The sequence below is a fragment of the Meriones unguiculatus genome, chromosome 6 (assembly GCF_030254825.1).
Source record: "Meriones unguiculatus strain TT.TT164.6M chromosome 6, Bangor_MerUng_6.1, whole genome shotgun sequence".
NCBI lineage: Eukaryota > Metazoa > Chordata > Mammalia > Rodentia > Muridae > Meriones > Meriones unguiculatus.
In genome coordinates this window covers 15100152-15124171 of record NC_083354.1, presented here as the reverse complement: position 1 = coordinate 15124171, position 24020 = coordinate 15100152, and the positions used below count along the sequence as shown (strand labels likewise).

Here is a 24020-nt window from a genome sequence, read left to right as displayed (position 1 = left end):
TTTTTTAAGTGGATTACTTGGTTTGTTGCTTTTCAGCTTCTTTAGTTCTTTATGTATACTGGATATTAGCCCTCTGTCAGATGTAGGGTTGGTGAAGATTCTTTCCCAGTCTGTAGGCTGTCGTTTTGTTTTGATGACGGTGTCCTTTGCTTTACAGAAGCTTTTCAGTTTCATGAGGTCCCATTTGTTGATTGTTGCTCTTAGAGCCTGTGCTGTTGGTGTTCTGTTCAGGAAGTTGTCTCCTGTGCCAATGAGTTCTAGGCTGTTCCCCACTTTTTCTTCTAACAGATTTAGAGTATCTGGTTTTATGTTGGGGTCTTTGATCCACTTGGACTTTAGTTTTGTGCAGGGTGATAAGTATGGATCTATTTGCATTTTTCTACATGTAGATGTCCAGTTAGACCAGCACCATTTGTTGAAGATGCTGTCTTTTTTCCATTGTATGGTTTTGGCATCTTTATCAAAGATCAGGTGTCCGTAAGTGTGTCAACTGGCATTCTTAACCCCCAGCACTCTTCAGGTCTCCTGCTTCAGTGCGTCACTTTCTATCCTCAGAACATAATTTTTATTTTTTTTCTCCTTAACAGAAAACATAGTACTCTCATGGGGAACAGTCACGTTTTCTGTTCTTTACCACAGAAAACAAACAATGGGGCAGCGCTCTCTGTATCATCAGCACCTGCCTTCCTATGATACAATTACTGCCGGCTTATAAACACTCAAGCACCCCCGTTTTTAACACTCAAAACGACCCACTTACCTACGTGCAGGTCTTTCTAGCTGATAGGACCACGCTCTGTAAAATGGATAGCCTAATGTTTAGCACACCATTCAGAAAATAACATGTGCTTAATAGCCAAACTAATTCTTGAAGTAGTTAAAGGTGAGAAGACAAACACAATCAATTGAATGGATTACCTGCTTCTTGCAGACTGTGCCCTGACGTAATTCTGGACATCATCACTGACATAATCCATACTCCCCTCAATGCACAGTAATCAAAGTGCTGAAGAACCTGGTCCTTGGTCTCAGATTTAGAATTCATAGAAAACAAAGGCTGTGTGATTGTCAGGGTCAGAGCATCAGAAGGGCATGTACCCAGCTGCACATAGGAAGGCAATAAGGTGTGAGCGCATGCTGTTAGCAATGTTTGGGGTGAAGGAGACTGCTGGGGTGAGCCCCTACCAGCCAGTCACTGGCTGATGTGTTCTGAATGTTTGTAGTTCCCTTAGTGTCCACACTGAAACCTAATCAGCAAAGTGATGGTGTCAGAGGTGGGCATTCTGGAGAAGAGGAGAGTACCCGGAGCAAAGCACTGATGGAAGATGCCTAGTTCCCTTATAAGACAAGGCCAAGGGAGCTCTTCTCCACTCATCCTCGTGGGGCACAGAAAATGAATAGTTGGCAGTGGGGCAAATGTGAGGTGAGTGGGGGCTGATGCAATGAGAAATGAAATCCTGACATTCAGCATCTACCTAGTTTATGGTAATTTGCTAGAGAGTTACAATTGGACCAGAACACAGCCTTTTGCATTTGAATTCTCCTCTCCTTTCCTTTCTTTGCTTTCATCTCCTCCCCTTCCTTTCACTTTCCTTCCCTTCCTTTCTCTTCCCTGCTCTTCCCTTTCCTACCACTTCCTCTCCTTTTCTTTCTTTCCCTCCACTCCTTCTCGTTTGCTTCCTTCCTCCTCCCTCCTTCCCTCCCTTTTTTTTTCCTTTTTTTCCTCACTTCTTCCCTTCTCTCCATTTCTTTTTAGACAGAATTTCATTTCTCAGGCTGACCTTGGATTTGCTAGGTAGATGGTCATATTCTTGAACTTCTGGTCCTCTTGTCTCTACATCCTGAGTGCTGGTGAGCATGTCACGCTATGCTTGGTTTTATGAAGTACATTATTGCTAAGCAAGCACTCTACTGATTGATCTTCACTTCAACTGCCATAGCTATTTCTTCACCCTAAGCCTTAGCTGCCTCATCCATAGGCAAAAGTGAACAGTGGTAATATTTCTTTAATGAGGTTAGGTAAGGATTGAGCTAAAGTAGGCACATAGAGTAATAAAAAAAAGATAGTTATCATCATCTAATAATGATTAAATGTGCGATTTTAGAAAGTCAAACAGGCAAAGATCAGAGGCATCTATCAAAATATCTCATTCTAACAAGGAATTGTAGGGCTTTGCGCTTATGCCATCATTATTATGAAGCTTCTGGGAAGCTTCATGCCCAGTACCTGCCAAGGGCTACAGTCTTCATAGCTATTGGCCAGTCAGGGTCAATACAGTGCTTAAAGACAAAAGACAGTAAAGCCCAAAGAACCTGGAAAATTTAGTAAGTTTGTTTTTAGACATCCAGAAACCCTTACATGTGCTTGAGGTTAACGGTCCTGAGCGGTGGTGTGTTGGCATCCAGGGAAGGCACGGGGATGTCAGGGCTGAGGCACCCGAGTGCTGCATTTGCTGTCTAGCAGTTTGTAGTGTAGAAACGTGTCTTTCCCTGTGACATGATGTGGGTGGTCCTCCTTGGATGCCTGTTTTCTTTCCGGGGACTCACGTGGGTGGGCACAGAGGTGACATCTTCCCACCCTTTCCAGCAGTTGCTTTAGATCTGAGATAACCCCAGCCCTCCTCCTTTCACATGCCTTCAGTCTCTCCACGGAGCAGACTTGAGACTCCTCCAGAGGCCACCTCCTCCTAGGAGACTCAGAGCTGATAACCCACGGGGTTCTTGCAAACAAAGGCCCAGATAAGTAGAGGAGCATCTCTCCCACCCCTGTAGGTGGCTCTGTGATGAAAACGAGGGCATGTGGGCCCTGTCCTGCGAAACTGCCACCTTCTGCAGAAGTGACTCGACTGTCAGTGGATCTGCCCCCAAACCAAGCCAAATCCTGATGTCTGCTACCCTGGCTCTGCCTGGAGCATCCCCACTGCAGTGAAGCATCCTGATCAGCAAAGGCAGGCTCCTAGGATGAGTTTGGGAAATGTGTTCATTAGGAAAACAAAACAAAACAAAACAAAACAAAAAAACGAACAAAAAGCAAAACTACAAAATCAGGGTGAGTTCTTGTTTCTCACTGGTAACTTCAGAAATTTCCCAATTAGAGTAATAAAAATATCTTTTTGGCTTACGGGGACAAATCAGTAATTTTAAAAGGTACTCAAATTTTCAAATACATCAAGGGAAACTTAAGGGAGAGATTAAAGATAGAAAGACGTGTGTGTGTGTGTGTGTGTGTGTGTGTGTGTGTGTGTGTGTGTGCAAATGCAGGTGCCCACAAAGGCCAGAGAGGATGTAAGGTCTCCTGGAGCAGGAGTTATGGGCAGTTGTGAGCCACCCTATATGGGTATTAAGAACCAAGCTCAGATCTTTTGGTAGAGCAGCGAGTATTCTTAACCACTGAACCATCTTGACATTTTGAAACTAAGGGTGCTTATGTGGTTCTCCCCTGACCCCATCTCTACCATCCTCTTGCCCTCTAGTCTCTGCCTGTAGCCTCTGTCTCACAGATTCTTTTGCTTGTCTATGTCCCACATACCCTACCCAATTCTTCCTCATCACCTGTTATCATACTCTCGTTGTCTCCTTTCTAGACCTTTGGACTTCACTCTCACTTTCCCCTGTTTGCATGTCTCCGTCAGAGGCTAAGATCAGCAGATGAGGGCGGAGCTGGCTCTCATATCTTCCCAGCCTCTGCTACTCCAGCTTCATCACTTAGCCCCCACACACAGTACAGTTGAATCTGGTCCATTGTCTTTGGTGCAGCAAATAACCCCACTCCCATCCTCATCTAAGCAGCTGTAATTAAACCCCATTGGTCACGCACACTCACAAAAGTAGAAGGGGACAATTCGGGGAAAAGTAGTTCAGAGGGAGCAGGAGGAGCAAGAGATAGTAATAGGGGCAATTAAGATCAAAGGACACCATGAGCATCTATGAAGCTGGCAAAGTGTCACCTAAGTCACACAAAATTATAGTAGTGACAGAGTTGAAGGTCAGACCTTTTAAATGGAGTTCAAGGCTACAAACTACCAGGATGCACGGTGTCAACTGAAGGGCGGCTTCTTTACTGTTGTTCTGTGGGTACCCTTCGCTTCCTGATCCCACTTTTGTGGCCAACCAGAGCATGTAAAAGTTCTCCCCTATCTGTCTGGTTCTTTAATGGACACATCGTTGCTTCAACGTAACTCAACCTCTGATTCCACCGTCACCCAAACGGACTTATTCCATAGTTCAGTGTCTCTCTATGTTTGTTGAAAACTCAGCATGAGTGTAGGTGAAGAAGGAGGTGGTGTGAGGGGTAAAATGCTGGGCTGGGTGTGCATGATAAGCTGTGGGGACTCATGAGGGGAACCCGGGAAGCCCAGGCCAGCACAGCACACATGTCTAAGATGACAGGCATCGAGCAAAAAACCACAAGAGCTCTAAGGATCAGGTTCAGGGGCTCTAGTTCATTTGGACTAACTTTACACGTTTATTTGAAAGTTAGGGAAGAACACTAGTGTGTGGGTTCAGAGACCTGGTTTCTAGTTGAAACCTTTCCTGAAATAATCATTTAGCTCTTGACAGGCCCATCAAACTCTCTGAGCTCAATAGTCCACCAGCCTCTTCAGTCTATTAATCTAGCATCTCCAACTGTGTACGGTTATACAAAAAGATAAATATCACGTCAACCCAGACTACTTAAATTTTTCTTTATTTTTAGTTTATGTGTATGAATGTTTGGCCTGTCTGTCTGTATGTATGTATGAATGTGTGTATGTATGCCATATATGTGCCTGGTGCCCACAGAGGTCAGAGGGCATCATGTCCTCTGGCACTGGAGTTACAGATAATTATGAGCAACCATGGAGGTTCTGCAAGCCAAAACTTGGTCCTCTACAGGAAATGTCACTAGTTACATTCACCAAGCCATCCATCTAGTGCCTTCTCTCCTGCCTGTCTAGTTTTCACAATGGTTTTTACGCCTTTATCCATCATTTATCCCACATTTATTAAACATCTCTAGAGGTTGCATGGGCGTTAAGTTATAGAGAAGTAAATAGAGTTTACTTTCTTCCAAGAATAAATCCTCTACCCATGGGGGAGGCTCGATATATTCAACCTATTTGAGTGTCTCAAAAACATCGTGGCTGCGAACATTGGCCATGAGACCGCAGAGGGAGAAGAATCAATATCCAATTTGCAAACGACAGAAATTGCCAGACCCTATTAATACTGCGAGTTTAAAGGGGCTTGCGTTAGGACACAGAAGCATGGCATAGCATCAGTGGAGGAGACAGAGGACGTGCTCCACAAGGCCTGCTCGCTGCACAGTTCGTGACCAACTCTCCGCCATTATGGGAATTAAAATGGCCTAACACACATCTTGTGGGACTCTGGAGCCTAGTTTAAGACCTAATATTATGTGCACATTTTTGTTGTTCTGATATTTGTATCTTTTCTGTATTGTGAGGATGATCAAAGAAAAATGTTTTGTGATGGCTCACACCTGTAATCTCAGTACTTGGAGGGAAGATCCAACTACAAACTAACACCAACTTCCTGGTTAAAGCAACCAAGAGACATTTCTTAAGATGGCCTGGGATGGTGGGGGTAAGAAGTGATAAGAATAGTTTAGAGAGTTGATATTTTCCATGCCCCAGGTGAAATAAGACTATTCTAAAAATCTACCAGGTGCCCGTGTCCTTTGACTATAATAGCAGGTTAGATAACACCACTGTAATAATTATAGGCCAATATATAGGCTGATAATATAATTAACAGCAGCAACCCAGTTCCTGGTCCCCACCCTAGGGATTGGTACTGCCCATCATGGGCTGGCTTCTCCCACAGTAATTACCACACAAAATACACACATGATGGATAGCTTTAATTATGAGTTTGACAAAACCTAGACTACCCAGGGAAAAGAGTGTCAGTGATGTATTATCTACATTAGGTTGACCTTAAGGTATGTCTGAGGGGCAGTGTCTGAATTCAATTAAGTTCATCTTAATGAATAACCTCAGTGAAAAATTTAATTATATTATTTACTCAATATCAAAAAAGCAATGCCGGTTTAAGCTATAGAAATATAACATGGATATATTTCTAGAGTTTAATGGATGAGGAAATCTTTACTCTGAAAGACTAAAAAGGCAACAAGCCCATTTCTTTGGCATGATCCAAACCATTTTATTTTATTTTATTTTTCTCTACGAGATTTAAGCCATTTATTTTTAGATGGAAACACTTTTTCTATTTGTTATTGTTCTATTATTCTTATTTACAAGGACTAAATTTTAAAGATTTTTAAATTTTATTTGTGTGCGTGTGTGTGTGTGTGTGTGTGTGTGCGCACACGTGTGTACATGGTATACATGAGTGCAATGTTAATGGAGGCCGGAAGAGGAAGTAGATCCCTTGGAGTTGGAGTTACAGATGGTTATGAGCCACCCAATGTGGATGCTGGGAGCCAAACTCAGAACCTCTGAAAAAGCAGTTCACGTTCTTAACTGCTGGGTCATCTCTCCGCTCCCTAGATTAAATTTTAATTCAATAATATAATTTTGTCTTTAATTTGAATGTATAATAGTCACTCCCTCTTTAAGAGGTTATTCCTAATCATTCTCATCTCAAAGAAGTTGTTGTTCGTGGCGACATACACCGATAACCTCAGCAATAAGATGCAGAGGCAGAAGAATCAGGAATTCAAGCTCATCCTCAGCTACACGGTGAGTTAAGTCAGAGTTAAGGCAGAGAACAGGAGCTAATAATGACTGGACCTTTAAAAAAATATCTAATCCTCAGAACACAGCTATGAGATTGACTATATTTTTCTCATTTTATGCATGAGCAACTGGGGATTATATGGTGTTCATTTATTAAAGGTAACAATATTTAGATCCAGGTTTTTGTATAATTAACAGCAGCAACCCAGTTCCTGGTCCTCTGAGCGTGAGTCCTCTGAGGTTCTGCCTCAAGGTTCACAAATAAGGGGATAGATGAATGGGAAACCAGATGTTTTGTTAAAATATAGTATTGTTTATTGTTAACATGGCTTTAGTCTGATCTAAGTGGAGGAATGTTAATGTGCAGAGAACACAAGGAAGCTCTATGTACATCAATGACCGCAGTTAGCCGACCGTCACCAAAGCCCCAATCTCACATTTTCCTCTGCCTCTCTTAGTTCCGGGTAATCCATGAACCTTACCCCGACTACACTGTGTAAGAGACAGAGGGGCAGACAAGAGGCTGCTACGAAAAGGCAGTACGTTGCAAACCAGCACTCACAAAGAAATAGATTTCTTTGATAAAGTTTTTCAAAGAGAATTTCTGAATAAAATTCAGAGGTATAGAGTCAACTTACACACAGCCAAGAGAATGGGAGGTAGACATTTCTGGGTTCTGCTAGCAGATAAATAATTTTAAACAACACGAATTTAAGATACATTGTAATAAAAATCGCAGCGAGTTGCGTCTACTCGGAAGTATCAAAGGATAAAGAGCCCACGGTCTACCTAGAGTCAACACAGACTTTTTTTCCATGCTGCCTTCTCCGTGCAGCCTTCTCAGCCTTCTCCGAGGTAAATTTTATTTAGCCACATTCATTCACTTCAGGGAAACACATTTGTGTGAATTAAGACAATATCCTAAGGGTTAGATGCCCAGCTGCTCCTGCCTTTAACATTTGAAAACAAAATCCCCAGTTCTAACCTCCGTGCAGATACTGTAGAAGGATACCCCTGGCAGGCAGCAAAAGTTAGACCTGGGAAAGCTCCCCCTGGCTCTAATTTCAGTGGTGTGTCCTGGCTCCGCTTTGGGTAACATTCGATACAGTCACGGTCACACAGGATTATTAGAACAGACCAAAGGCCACTGAGGTTCTACACTTCCTGAGGATACACCTCCCAGCCGAGGACTCCCTCTGAGGACTCCAGCGGTGTCTAGTTCCTAGTTTAATTCTATGGGGATGCCCTGCTTGGTTTTTATTGTCTGCCTGACATAATCTAAAGTCATCTGGGAAAAGGAAATTTCCGCTGAAGAATCGCCTCAGTCATACTGGCCTGTGGACGTATTTGTGAGGGACCGTGTTAACTGTTCACTGATAGGGAAGTGTCCAGCCCACTGTGGGAGGACACATTTCCTAGGCAGGCAGTCCTAGGCTTTCCAGGAGAGATAGCTAAGCATAACCCAGAGAGTGGGCCAGTACGCAACATTCCTCTTTGTTTTCTGCTTCAGTTCCTACTTGAGTTCCCATCCTGATTCCCGCTTAATGATAGACTGTGATCGGTCAGATGAAATCAACCTTTTCACCTCCATGTTTGGTCAGACAAGAGAAAGGAGAACAAGGAGAAGGGATGTACCGCCACCTCTATGACAGGATGAGCCATCCGTGTCTCATTTTGATAAGTGGTAGGAGAAAGCACACAGAGAATGTGGATGAATGGGTCTCTAGAGATCCAGTGTGAGGACGCACGGCAGGCTCCACAGCCCGAGCACTCACTCTGCAGACAGTCAGCGTTGAGGAGGTCCTGGCACTTCTCGTGACATTTGACCCCACACTCCAGACACTTCATGCCTTGCCTTGCGATACCCCACAGCAGCCCTTCGCATTCGTAGCAGTAGGTGGGCGTGGTGGCTGTCCAGACCTCAAAGTTGTGCGGGGTAGTGGAAGAGATGGGGTAGATCAATGCCTGCAGCGTCTTCTTGAAGACATGCATTTTCTGTGAGGACAAGAGTGGAAGCAAGGCAAAGCAAATCAGTGGATTTAGGGAACTTCAACACAAAATGGACCATTTTATCATTGCCTATTGAAACTGGTATTCTGGGAGAGCCTTTGGTTGTGATGTAATGATTTTTCACTTGTCAGTCTGCTCACTTATTCTTCTGTTTGAAGGCCCAGTTTGGTCATTTTTAACTGAAAATCTCCCCAATGGTCTTACAAACCCGACTGGGCTCCACTCTCATAAAGGTTCCTCCTCAGTTCCCTGTGGTTTCTATCACCTGCTCACGGCTGTGCTGCACCAAACCTCAGACTCCAAGGGAGCTGACTACCTTACCACCCACGGCAGTGCTCAGAGCCTAAGCTAGCCCTGTCTTATTAACTCCAAATGCTAATTTACATGAGTAGCCTTAACCTCGGTTGGCTCGTAGTGAAATTATTAAGTATACGGAAAGCATTTTTTAATGCCAGCCACAAAACCCTCCGTAAACATCCCAAAGCCACTTCATATTCTCCCCAGCTCTTCTTTTCTAACTGGGGAGCCCTGCTAACCTTTCACCCTTTAAACAGTGCTTTACGGAACCTTTTCTGCAAGGAGTGGCTTTCAACACATATCACTTGGAAAAGATTTTGTCAACTAATTCATCCGAAATGTCTCCCTATAGATTAACGTGAAATGTGGTGTTCCCCGTGGAGACTGGCGCCGTCCAGTAAGATGACGTTGGTAATGTACTACAATAGTCAGAGTTATTTAATGAAAGCCTGCGGTACTTTAAATAGATTCCATTGGCTTTTGGCTTGCTGCTAATCTATTTTAAACTTTTGAAACCTTTCACAATAAACACCACATTCTAAAAGACAGGTATTTTTTTCAAATTATAACAAATCACTTACACCATAAGATAATTTAGCAAATATAAAGACACTGAAAAAAAATAAAAATTATACAATTAAGTTAGTTTTTTTTCTGAGTTAGGCATGGTTTCATGCGTGCCCTTCCAGTGTTTTGTTTGTGTGGAAGTAGGAAAACAACAACATTATTTTTATAGTGCTTAACAAATTTTAACAAGGAAGACCATTTTTAGTGTGTGCGAATAGTCCTTGGACCCTTTAGAAGGGAGAAAATTGTCTCAGGCCCGAAAAGCCTCTGCAGCCAAGAAGAGTGAACAGGCTGCCCAAACCCTAAACAAATATTTGGCTTAAAACCTCTGCATTGAGAAAGAAACTAGGCGTGTCACTTTAATATATTATTACTATTGAAGCATTAGGACACTGGACGGAAATAGACTTCTCCATTGTAAGTTTCAGAAAGAATACAGGATGACTGAGAAACAAAGCAATAGGGCGTCTTGCCAAAAGCAGCAAGTGGAATCGAAAGCCGTTGTCAGCGCGCCATCTGCCAACGTTAACAGACACATGAGGAGCACAGCTTGGCAGCCCCCATGTCATGTTCTTCTCTGGCACCCTGCCACAGTGTTAGCCTGTGAAGGTCCACGTCACAGCCTTCTACGGGGCTCCCTCGTGACATTATGTGAGTCGGCAGCTTAACAGACTCCAGAGGAGTCTCCTCATGAGGGCGTGAAGAAAAGCATGGCTGTTGCTCGAGACAGTGGTCCCCAGCTCACGCATACCTTTCGGGAAAGAAATACGTGAGCATCCCGTGGCACATGTTTAGCATTTATAGACACAAGCATCAGCGACATCCATGGAGTGAAACTGCGTTCAGTGTCACCTTTGAAAGGGACTTTGAACAGCAAGACTGGGCACAGCTTCAAGTTTATGAGTGTTAAAGCGGACACAGTTTCGGAGTGGAATGACTCATTAACATAACCATCATGGAAAGCTGACCATGATCTTAATATTTATTTAGGTAAAGTTTTAGTAGACTTGGAAAAAAAATCTAAAACACACACACACACACAAACACACACACACACACATATATATATATACACACATATATATATACATATATATCTATATACACACACATACACATGCATACACACAAAGGGAAGATGGTTAACTAATATTATTTTACTTATATTATTACATTATATTATATTAGGGATGATAATTATCATACCCCAGTGAAATTTGGGGGGTAACCCCAAAAGAGGTTAGAGAAGGATACAGTGGGTGAGGGGAAGGGCAAAGGACAGCTCAAGACAGCATAGAGTATTGTCTGTTTCCAGAGGGTGTGTAACCCGGAAACACATTCAGGAGGATCTTTCAACTATTATAAATGCCAGTCTTTCTCCAATCAAGTTTTCAAAAAAAATTTATATATACACACATGTATATGTACACACACACACACACACACACACACACACACGCACACACACAGTGGCCAGAGAAGACCAACCTGATAAGTGTAAGGAACCAAACTTCCTGTGAATTCATCCACAAGGAGAAACTGTAGCCACTTTAATACGGAAACTAAAGCTTTTTACCTCCATGGTAGAGACTGAATTTAACGAATCATCTGGCAGAAGCCATGAGGAAAAGAGTCGGGTGTTTTTAGTGGGTGTTGGGGAATGCGCTAACTGTTGTCCTTAGGAACAGTGTATCTTATCGTCCAATGCTCATAGCAAGGGTTTAAATGATAATAACGCATGTACCACACATTCATCATTGTCAAAACAGATACACACATGGAGATATAATTATTGATACTTATTTTCTCTCTATTTCATAAATATCTCCCTTGTATGCTTAATAAAAGCAGTCAAAACATAAAATAGGCTCAGATCTATGAATTAGAAAATCAGTCTCAAAATAAGTACAAAGGAAGTAAAGAATAAATCAAGGACAGCTAACAAAAATAAATAAATGAGTTTGATGGCAGCCAGTGTGGCAGCCCACCCTTTCTATTGTATTACTTGGGAGGCTGTGGCAGGAGAGTTGCTGCTGAGCATAATGCCAGCCTCGCCTATAGAAATGAGACCTATAAAATAAAATAAAATAAAATAAAATAAAATAAAATAAAATAAAATAAAATAAAATATTAGGAATGCAAAGACACGTGTCATGTCTTTACAAATCTTAATTATACAATCAATTAAACAGCATTGAATTCTTAAGTGTAGGAAAAGGAGGTCGGCATTGCCAGCCATGGCCTAGTGCAGGCTTAGTGTGTATGAGGCCTGGGACAGTTCCTAGCACTGGCCATGACAACAGTAACAGTGGAGAGGAGACAACCTTCCACAGCTGACACGAGTAGAAATTCAAAGCCAAGTCAAGAATTAGTGCTTAAAGAGCATGGCTGAAATTGCAACATGACATGACTGGATGCAGGGGTCACATGACCACCCTCAGTAAGCATCAGGTCCTGGTGGTTTTAGGCAAGTTTGGCAGAGCAGCTTACTCATGCAAATGGTCCTAGATTTCAAACCAGGGAAGATGCTGAGCTGCATTTTGGAAGCTAGTTTAATACAGATGTCACAGGAGTTCAAGGATATGACCAACCAAAGGCTATTTTGATTTATGAATGTAAACACGTGCATAAAAGGTACCTATACACACACACATATATATATATTATACGCTATGCTGTATGTGTGTGGATATAAAAGACGCCAAATATATATTTATATAATTATAATAATACAACATATTCAGAAAACCAAAATGTTTATATTAGTAAAGATATTGAAAACTCAAGGGCGGGAGAGTGTCTGTGACTTGCCCTAGGTCTTTGAGCAAATAAACTATGGAACTACATCCCCAAGAACCTCAGGCCAGAGACGGTGCTGATAAAGAACAGAGGATAATGCAGGAGAGAGTCTCAGAGATGATGTGTGCTGGTTCCTGTTACACAGGGCCTTAAAAGAAAAATCTCTAAAAGAACAGAAACCAGACCAAGAAAAGTACTTGTGAATAAGACATAATTTAAACGTGTGTCACGACTGCTAATTTCCACGTCAGCACTCCTAGAAAGGAACCCGAGCGTCATCTTCACGGAGACAGGAAGCACATGAAGTTGACTGTAGGCATTAGAGCCCTTCCCTCTCTGGGAAGAGATGACTGTGCTTTTGACTGTCTGTCTCTCTCACGCCAAAATGCCACCGCCTGCCATTTATTTCCCAGGCAGCCAGATCAATCCCTGCATGCCCAGGAGATGCCCGGTCCCTTCCGAGTGCCCAGGAGGACTTCAGAGATGCAATGTGGAAATCGTTCACTTCAGCATTTATGTCATTTGCCCATGTAATGACCGAACCCGACAGCTTGTCAGGAGTGACATTTAATATGCCTGCTCCACACAAGTCATATTTCATTACTGTTCAAGACAGGGGCCCCAGGGAAATGAGCTTGGTGGATTTGAGAGAGAGAGAGCTAACGCAGTTCATTCATCTATCCTATACCCACGGATAGGTCCCCTGCTCAGGGCTCCTTTAAACAAGTCAGATGGTATTTTTAGGTTGCTGACAAATAGATTGATGGGTAATTTACTTCCTAAAGGAAGATGCATTCCTTGTCTTGGGTCTCAGGAAATGCCGAGGCATCCCACTGACTTCTTTCATTCACTGGAAAAAGCATTCACATTTCAAATGAAATGGTGTATTATAGTAGCCAAAGGATTTGGAAACAGGCTTTTTGGTTGGGACTTTTTGTTTTCTGTGTTACCAGAGATTGAATCTAGGGCCTAGGGCTAGGGAAACTCTGCCACTGAGTTACAATACTAGAAGAATGCCAGATTATAGAGTATAAGGAAGTCAAAATCCAGAAGTCCTTCGTAAAAGCCCTTCAGCTATATTTCCTCAGAAGAAAATGACCAAACTGTTTGAGAATCAGTAAGAGTTTTCCGCTTAGAGCAGAAGCAGAGAATTTCATGTTGTGTCTAAATTATACTCAAAACATTACAGAATATCATCAGTCTGATATATAAGAAAAAGACCCCAATAATAGCCATGGCATTTTTAATCCTGAGCCACAACAGAAAACGTATCAAGACCACGGCCATACCTCCCTGCCCAGCACCCAGACTCTTCTGGCCTGAAGCTAAGTACAGAGCGGTCTGGTTAGGACTCAGATGGGGGAAAACACATTAACCAGCTGTAACCCAAAGATGAACAGACGGAGGTATAGCAGGAATAGCAAGGGTCTCTGCGTCCCTTCACACCTCTGAAAGGGCAGCTGTGCACTGAAGTGTCTGTATGTGTGCACGTACGTGTGGGCACGTGTGTGTGTGTGTGTGTGTGTGTGTGTGTGTGTGTGTGTGTGTGTTGGGGCTGCATTCTGACAGAAAGGTCTAGAAAAGAATTCACGGATGCAAGAAGACAGTGACAGGAAGCAGAATGAAAAACATGAAACATGTTGTTAGCAAATGTCACATAGAACGACAGTTAAATCGAGAGAGGAAATGTCCACAGAGTTTTTGTCCCATGAGGATGGCAGAGAGGGAGAAGTGGGAAATCCTCGTTCCTGTAAGGAAGGACACTGAGGCATTTCAGGGAAGTGTCTGAGTGAACAGGACTGAGTCCCTACAGCAGGGTGGCCAAGGCTCAGGTTGTTAACTAGTTCTCTCTCCTCAGGCTGTTCCTGAAGCCAATTACACCAGAACTGATGGGAGTGGCCAGCTCTCAGCAGGCTTTACAGCTCTCTCTGGGCTTCTAATGAGCCAGGTTTAAGAATCGCTGACCTAGATCTTGGCATCCTCCTTGTGTCTTCTAAGCATGAGGCCTTTTGCATTCAACAAAACCTTCTAAAACATCTACCTTGTACCGAACATTGTTCTAAGCAATGGTGATGAGAGAATTTAACAAGAACGATGACGAGACACACAGCTACCCTCTAGAACATCAGAGGCTGTGTGGAGAAGTTTATGAAAAATCCTAATATCCAATGTGGTAAGGACCAGAATAGTAGCTCATTGGAATTATTCCTCATCTTAATTCCTGTGTTAGCCAAATGATGAGCATGCGTGTATTCCTATAATCCTCTGTTTTGCTAGTGCTTCATTTCATAGGCAAGAATTTGCAGAATTCACAGAAATAACAATATTCATTATTGGGAATCAAGTAGTCTGACCATGTCCTAGCATAGCATAGCATACTATAGCATACCATATCATACCTCACCATGGAGGTCACAGCGAAATGTTGGAAATGGAAGAAACTAGCAATTCAACCAGAAAAGAGAGGCTGCCTTAAGTTAAGGGAAACTTCGGTATTAAATACCTTTAGGAATTTTCCGGGGAGAGAATAAACAGAGAAGTGGTATCAGGGTAGAATAACAGCCATAAAATCAAAAAGTGTGAGAGCCTCATCTGCGGTGAAGTCAGAGCTCTCAGGAAGTTTAGTTGAGGCCAACCAGGCTTTCCTTGTGTTTCCAGACACTCCTGGGACATTAGGCTACGCATGACAAATGAATATCTCAAATAGAGTGGCTATGTTCCCGAGAGTCTGACCAGTACGGTTAGTAACTGGCCAAGTACCTACCAGCTCCTCATTGTTCAGCGATGTCCTGATGACCATAGCGAGGGACAGACCAGATTTCCGGGCAGCAAGAGTCTGAAATAGACGGGATAATGATGGATTAATATATGGAGAATGCCTTTCAGAAAGCAAAGATGTAAGAATTTTAGCAGCCCCTGTTTTGGTGCAAAGAGCTAGGTCATCCAACCAGCTTGACTGGAAGTCACAGAATGTCAAAGCTGGAGACCTCAAACCCAACCTGACATTTGACCTTTGACAAGATTGAAGTCCATCCAAGAGAGATGACTACTTAATAGTTTCTGAGACAGCAAGAGGCTTCTAGAACGCTGCTATCCCTGGAAGTACGGACAGTCACAATCCATCAAGAAAGACGTGCACTGATATTACCCAGCCTGACTTGAGGGCTGATCTGAACTGCACCTGACACTGCATGATTCCTGGGTGTCTCCTAGAATATTCTGCTTAGCCAGTGGGGATGCATGCTCCCACACACCCTTAAAAAGTGAATAAGTACCACAGTACCCAGATAGACATCATCTTACATAGCAGTCAAGCCCTTTCCACTTCCACCCTTACAAAATGGAGCCATCACCACCTGCTTCTATGATGCTAACAGAAATGGCATTGCTGCAGAGAAATTTAGACACCAGAAATTCTGAATGAGATATGATCATGCCTACCAAGAGCAAAGAGAATTCAGATAAAAATAATGCACCTGCACAGTCCCACATGCTGGGGCTATACCCTCAGGGCTCATGTCCTTAGGGTTACGAAGCCACACTGATGACATTTTACATACACACAAGAAAATCAGTTTGCCCTGCAACCCATCTCTACTCACTGTATCAACCTGCAGAGGGTTATTTCTGAAGCTTTTACCCAAGGTAATTGTCTTCTTCATCCCTTATAAATATGCTCACTCCTTCCTGTGACTGGGATCAAAACATCTTGGGGAGGAGAAAGGTTTATTTGGCTTATGATTTCAGGTTACATTCTGTTATTTTGGGGAAGTCAAGGCAGGAACTCAAGCGGCTGGTCACATCATATCCACGGCCAAGAACAGAGAAAGAGTAATTGCAGCCTGGTTTGCTGGCTTTCTTCTCTCTTACGCTGTCTGGCCCCCACTATCTAAGGGATGGTGCCACCCACAAAGGGCAGGGACTTCATCTGTTGGTTATTAATCAAGGAAATCCCTCATAAATATGCCCACAGGCTAACTTAATCTGCATAATTTCTCACGAAGACTCTCTTCCCAAGTGATTCTAGGCTGCATCAAGTTGACAGTTGAAACTAACCCGCATGAAGTATTTGTTCCTAATTTTATAATTATCTAACATTTCTTTTGTATTTAATATATATATATTAATTCCACAGAACTGAATTTGAACTCTTGGAGACTTTAACAGTACACTCTCCCACCCCATATGTGTACGTGTGTATCACGATGGATCCCTGGATAGCCTAGAACTTACTGTGCACACCAAGTTGGCCTCCCATTCATGGACAGTTTGTCCCTCTTTATCATCCAATTGCTGGAATTACAGAGACAAATGGGAACTTAAACTTCCTATTTCTAAGTAGTTCTATTTCGCCAGCTTATCCTCTTTTTACCCCGTGAATAAAATCAGTGCGTGTCTGAGAAGAGCAGAGAATGATGAAATAAACTGAAAAGCACTTACCATGGCCTGAAGATTCCAGGAGCAAAAAGAAACAAAATTTAAATATTTAAACATATGAGAAATGGGAAAAGCATAACAACGTTCCCTTTGTGTAATGTTTTTTTTTTAAGCCCATATTATCCTTTTAAGAATCTGAGCTAACCACACCAATGTGCCATGCTTTCCACTGTAAGCTCTTATAGGACACCATCTTAATTATTTAACTTTGTGGAGATTTATGTGTGTGTGTGTGTGTGAGAGAGAGAGACATGAGTGCCCACAGAGTGTAGAATAGGGTGTCGGATCCTCTGGAGCTGAAGCTACAGGTGGTTATGAGGTACCTAATACGTGTGGCATGAACCAAACTCCGGTCCTTTGCAAGAGTAGTGTGGCCTCTTAACCACTGAGCCCTCTCTCCAGCCCCACAACATTTCATTTTAAAATTAAAGTGATTGCCTCAAGAAGCTTTCCTTAGCAATACCAAACATTTCTTGCATAAAAATTATGCACATTGATAGTAAAAGGAAAGTTATTTTTTTGTGTGAAGTAATACTTTTTTATAATAAACTGTTAAGATTATTACATCCCCTTAGAAAAATTCAAGTTGTTCTGGCCTAGAACCTTGTCTCTGCCGCTTGCGTACTGTCATCACAGCTGTGTGCCCCCACACCTCGTCCGCAGGCAGTCTGGGCGATACAGCAATAGTATTTGTCATTCTGAAGGCCTTTTCCTTTTTAGATTTATTTTTTCAATTATGTCTTTGTGGGTGCATCTGTGTTATATGCCACGGTGTTCATGTGCCCATAGAGGCCACTAGACAGCAGCGGATAGGTAGCTGTGAGTCACTGAACTTGGACACTGTGAAACCTCAGGTTTTCTGCAAGAGCAGTCAGGATTTTAACCACTGCAATATGTCTAGGCATTTTTCATTTTAATGACTGATAGAACAGAAACTACCGTCCCACTGTCAGTTCTTGGCATTTCTGAGTGGTCTCAGAACATTCCTTTACAGGAGGGTGATTTCCTCAGAGTCTTGTCCAGGACTAGCACAAACGTTAACGACTTGGGAACTGCAACCTTCTTTAATGGAAGAGCTTAGTAATTTAGCTAGAGTCAATTGTTACATGTTAGAGCTTTGGTTGGCATCATTTGTTTCCATTTTGAAGTCTGAAGTCTACTGTGCTGAAGTGAAGAAACCCAAGCAAGCTTTAAACTTTGTAAATTAATCTTGTAAACCTCCACAGTACTGAACATCAAAGCCCAGCAGCTTACTTGGTCTTATGTGCTATTTCTTTTAGCTCAATTATAAAGTGAGTTTAACTGAAAACTTGCAATTTCCACTGATGTCAAAGTCAGCTGAAAGGTTAGAGTCATTTCTTTCATCAGATACATTTTAAAGAAATAATGAATGTGTTAGTGCTGGGCAGAGTCTGGCCTCGGATATTTTATTCCATGAAATATTTATGGGCCATGGAGTCAATGAGAAAGGCCTTATATTTTAACAAAGAAAACATCAAGGCGTGTGTCCAGTGAGAATTAAGCAGGAGTAACTTACCACATCACGTACAATAGGCAACGTCTTTTTCCTGCGGAGGTCAGGCATGCTATCTATTCCGTACAGTCCACGCCCAGCCCTGAAGGGAACACAAAAGCAAGGATTGCAAGAGTTGACGTGACGTAGTTCGAGGAAAAAGGTCTCCACTTGTAGGCTCCAAGAGCATCCCGTGGAGGCCATGGTCTTCCATTAATTCACAGAATAGCGAAGATCCAAGACTCTAGGTCTTGGACCAGGATGAGACTCCAGCTCTGCCCCTGCTGATGATGTGTGGATCCCACATGTTGAAACGGTAACTGAACATGGCCTGGGGCAGACACACTGTTTTTCTGTCAGTATCACTTAGAGGAGATTCAATTTTTTTTAGGTGCATAGAAGTTGGTGTCTCCAGCCCAAATCACAACTCAAGTACTCTTGGTGGGAGAGCTGTGAAGACACCCTTGCCATCTAATTTCCATTAATTCCTTTGTTTTGTTTTGTGTGCTGCATTGGCATAGACTTGGCTCCAGATAGCATCTCAAGAACCATGGGAAAGTTTCAATCATTAAACCATAAACTTCTCTTACCTGAATATATCTGATAAATGTATAGGATTAAAAAAAAAAGTCCTTCATATTTTGTAATGGCAACAAAGGCTTGGTCAGCTAAATATCCATCCCAAGTATTTAGATTAAAATAATTTTCAAGAATGCAATAATTAAGCAAGTGAGGTAAATACTTAGGTATTAAAAAAGATTAATAAGGGGCTGACAATAAAGCTCAGTGGTTAAGGTCACTTGCTGTAAAAAAACATGAAGACTAGAGTTTGAAACCCAGACCTCAAAAAGCTAGATGTCCCAAAAACACCTGTAACACCATAACCAAGGTGCTAATGTTGTGTGAAGACAGTAGGATGAGTGAACAGGGCTTGTCTAGGAAATGCAAGCCACAGGTGTAGGGAGAGACCCTGCTTCAAAGGCAAAGAGTATAGCAGTGGACAGCCAATGCTCTTTTCTAATTTCTGTGTGCATGTGTACACTCTGAGCATGCTCACAGACACATAAACACCTACAGATGCATAAAATGCATCTTCAAAAATTTAAGTGCAAACAGCAAAACTGAATACTTGTAAGCTCGTTGTGATCCTGTGAGTGTCTGTGATTATGTATGCACCGTTAACATATAGAAAGCTGGTTTTCAAGCTTAAATCGCAGTTACCCATGTGGAGTGATGGCAGGTGGTACAGAAGTAGACTCACATATGGGTAAGTGGTTTTTCTAGTTATGCATCACTTTATAGTTAAAATAATTTTGTAAGATAAATTTTTACGTTTCTTGAAATGTGAGTTTGGTACACTGAACTTGGCCTCCTCTCTTTTGCTTTTGATTTTTTTGAGACAGGGTTTCCTGTAGTTCAGGATGGCCTCCATTTTCTATGTAGCCAAGGATGACTCTGAACCTGCCTTTACCTCCTAAGTGCTGGATGACAGGTTAGTGCCACCATGCCTGGTACCAGTGATTAAACTCAGAGCCTCTACCTACTCTGCTACACCTCAGCTCCAAAGCCAGCTTTTCCTTGCATCAAACCTGGTCATTTTATACAGCCAATTAGGTTCTAAAATCTATGACAGTATCTACTTATGTGGACGTGGTCTATAAACCTTTGTTGATGCCTTCCTTGCTCATCTTCTGAGGGCTAGCAAGCTCACTATAACAGCCCAGCTCTGTCCATCGTGGAAGGCTGGCAGCTCTGCTTCTATGATGGATTGATTGTAAGAGTTGATGACAAGTTATTGGTATTTTAGAGCCCATTTTTTACTGATGCAAAGATGGCCCCTGATGTGGCTTTTTAGCTTGACAGAGGACAATTTTGTCTTACTGGATTCCTCTCCCCCCACCTCCTGTCTCCCGGCTGTCATTGTTTTAGTTTCATTACCTTTCATGGAATCAAATAACAGATTGGTAATTTTAGACAAATAAATTATCAAAAGTGTCATACAGTTCATAAAATAGTGATTAAAAATAAAATAGTAATGATGATAAGGCAGCAACAAATGGATAATGGAGGCCCAGCTAAGTTTGGAGACAAAACATCAGACGATCTAATAAATGTGAAGCTTAGAAAATGCTTCAGAAGGCCAATGAGGTACTGACGCTGAAGAACGGCTCTGATGATCAGCAGCTTCAGTTTGTATGTGACCCCACACAGAATTGAGAGCTTTCTTCAACATATGAGGCTTTTAAAAAGAACTTGATTGCACGGTTCATGAACTTTGTAGATGACCTCATGTCCTACTGGCAAAAGGTAGAACTTGTCTGACTTTGGTCATAGTTATCGATAAAGGAGGGAGTTGAGTGTGGGTAGAGATTAAGATGGATGAAAGAAGAGAGACAGGGAGGGGGAAGTGACACGCTTAGTTCATGAGACCTAAAATCCTGTTCTTCACTGTGTGGCAAATATGCTAACGCTCTGGCCAGCTGTGTAGCTTGTGCCTGTTGTTGCAGATAGTAGGAGACTGAGACAGAGGGATTATTTAGTTGAGTCCAGGAGATTAAGCAATTCTGGGAAGCATAGAATGAAACATCGTTTCAAAAAATAAAAATAAATAAATAAATAAGCTGAAGCCAACAAAGAGAAAAGCCAACCACTTGCAAAGTCCTCCAGACTCAGTAAGTTTACCTGTTGCCCAGAATATTGTCGCTGACACTCTCAGCCAAGGGCTGCCATAGACACAAGTGAATGAAAGCTTCAGATTCTGGATCACAAAACAGTGCTGCTAATGCCGGCAGCAACTTTTTCTCTTTCTTCCACCTCCTCCCCCTCCTGTTCCTCTTTTTCCTCTTCCTTCCTTCACTTGCTCCTTTTCTTCTTGTTCTTTTTGCATAATAGCATAGCTTTTTTTACTCCATATTTTCTATTCTGTCATTCTCTTTTAGTTGAGTAATAATTGTGTAGATTCGTGGCATAAAGTAGATGGTTTTAATCTATGTATAATCATAATCCGTATATAAATCATAGAAAGGTTCAATTATGTTGACTCTCATCTTTTCATTGTGGTGCGTGATGTGTACATAAAATGTTCTGAACTTTAAAAAGCTGCAGACTAAGAAAGGAAAAGAGCCATAAACTCATTTTCTTCATACCTATCTTCACAAAGCTCACCAAAAACCCATTAGTGTATTTCTCCACGTCTCTCCTCTTCTGTTTGTAAATTTTCTTCCTTCTCCACAACTCACAAGCATGTAGCTCACATCCTAGGCAATGTAGCCTCAACAATATTTTCCATATCATTCACTCAGATTTTAGGCTGTGAGTCTAAGAAATGTCTCCATGTCTCCCTCTGTGAGCCATATTATTATAAGATATACATTAACCAATACCTTCCACGCCACTGCACATTCATCATACTAACTGCTGCCGTCAAGTATTGCAAAATGTTTTGACTCATAAATGATATAGCTGCCACAGCCAAGTCAAGAAACATAATCAATGAAGACAATGATTGAGAAGACGCTGTATGAAACAGAAGTGTTGCATAACTGAGTTGTGTATTGTATTTCCTACCAATTGTCATTTTTTTTTAAAATATTTTTTTATGTTTTCTTTACAGAACATGATCAAAATTGCCAAGAGCTTTCTGGAGCCTTAAGCTAAACTAAGACTCAGACATGTGAGAATCAGTTTCACACACTTCTTAAGCCTGCTGCTCCTATCCTAGGACTGTTTCAGCAGAGCATAGACATACAAAGACCTAGGCTAAACCTGAGCGCTCTGAAATAGTGAGTGCAAGGTAGAGGATCCTGTGTGTGTGTGTGTGTGTGTGTGTGTGTGTGTGTGTGTGTGTGTATGTTCCAGGTGCCCATGGAGGCCAGAAGAGGGTGTCAGATCCCCCCAAACTGGACTTACAGGCAGTTGTAAGGCCTTCCAGTGTGGGTGCTGGGCCCAAACTCAGGGCTTCTGAAAGAATAAGTACTCTTAAACACTGGGTCATCCCTTGAGACCACAAGATGAATTCTTAACCCCCACAGAGATAGGCATGTGATTTTCATATATATACACACACATTTTAATGGGTTTTTCCATGTAATAATCATAAAGATTTCATTGCAACCTCAGAAAATGTCCAGGCTAGGTGTGTGGCTTAGTGGTAAGGTTCTTACATCCTCAGCAGTGAGAAAAAGTAGTCTGCTCATTGGCTCCACAACACAGCTGGAGATGACACCATCCTGTAGATCTACACAAATGGACAAGCAATCCCACCAGGAGGGAGGAAGGGGAGATTAACTTCTAAAACTGAGTAAGACTGAAAATAACAGTATGCAAAGCACTGACCTTCAGGATCCTAGGTCACTTGTGACACTTGAAGTCCAACAACTGCGTAGACTCAGAGACGGCTGCCAGGATATCCGGCAGACAAGCAGACAAAGGAGACAGATAGTTCTAGGTAGATGCACTTTAATGGAAGCACCTTGGCTGCTGTTGACTGGATCAACATGGCTCTGTCTGTGGCCAACAGACCAGTTCACCATTAAAGTGGGGCTTACCAGGTGCCAAGAAAATGAACACAAGCACAGTTGACATGGACACGGTGTTTATTGTTCTAAGCACATGTATTTCCTTTCATCTTAAGAGATTACTAGGAGGTACAGTGACAGTTACTTCCCTCATTCTATGAATGAAGAAAAAGATTTAGAACCCTTCAGAGCTATCCAGAAGGCACTACCTGAAATGGCAGTGGTAGGATTTGAACCCACACCGCGAGGCTCACCAGATTACAATGACCATTAATGGATCATCCCATTAATGACCACAGTGATGAGATGAGGCCGAAGTTAATCCAGTTCTACAGTTCTTTATGAAGTGAAGCAGCTTGTCAGATCACAATGATACATGGTCGGGTCTGACTTTCATACAAAAATTGTCACTATTCACGAGAGCCACTTAGACTGAAGACGGTACAAATGGGATGCAGTGGTAACAAGCTACCTCTGAACTGTCAGGAAAATCATAATCAAATGAACCTGACAAAATGGATGTGATTTTATACATAAATCCAGAAAGAAGTACTCTGGTAGGGACATTTGCTTTATTACACAATGTTTTGAAATTATTATTTTCTTACTGAGACATGGTATCACCATAGAGCCTTGGCTCGCCTAGGACTTTCTTTGTGACCCAGGATGCCTTAAAATTTATGGTCATCTTTCCTTCCCCCCCCCCAAGTGTAGGGATTTTAGGCATTTGCTACCATGCATATCATAAAAGGCTTAAATAAATTTTAAGCCTTTTAAATTTTATGTTCTTTAAACTCTTATTTTAACTCTAAAACAGTAATTGTACCTTGTGGGCCTCAGTGTGGTGTTCTGATTAAGTATGCAATATAGATGTATGATTAAATGAAGCATATATATATATATATATATATATATATATATATATATATGGTCTTGCATACTCCCATGCCTCTTACAGTGAGATTTTTTTAAACTTACACATAGATAAGATAATTTTAGGATTTTCTTTGTTCTTTGCTGTTTCCTTTTCTTCCCATAAAAAAAGCAACTTAATTCTCATGGACATGGGTTTCTGTTGTGTTATTACAAAATAAATATAGGACAAACTCTCTATAGAACATATATTTTGTAAATTCTGAGAAGTGTTACATTCAGGTAGAGGGGTAATTATATTCT

General features: G+C 41.9%; 1 protein-coding gene across 3 annotated transcripts in view; it reads right to left on the bottom strand.

The window, feature by feature from the left end:
• The window catches only part of Unc13c (unc-13 homolog C), a 483555-nt gene that overhangs the window by 250228 nt on the left and 209307 nt on the right, over nt 1-24020 (bottom strand). For all 3 annotated transcript variants that reach the window (XM_060384763.1, XM_060384762.1, XM_060384764.1), the window contains exons 5-7: nt 18352-18430; nt 15142-15213; nt 8480-8699 (exon numbers count right to left, since the gene is read on the bottom strand). In XM_060384763.1, coding sequence (XP_060240746.1) covers nt 8480-8699; nt 15142-15213; nt 18352-18430 — 371 coding nt within the window. The remainder of the gene's footprint in view (nt 1-8479; nt 8700-15141; nt 15214-18351; nt 18431-24020) is intronic.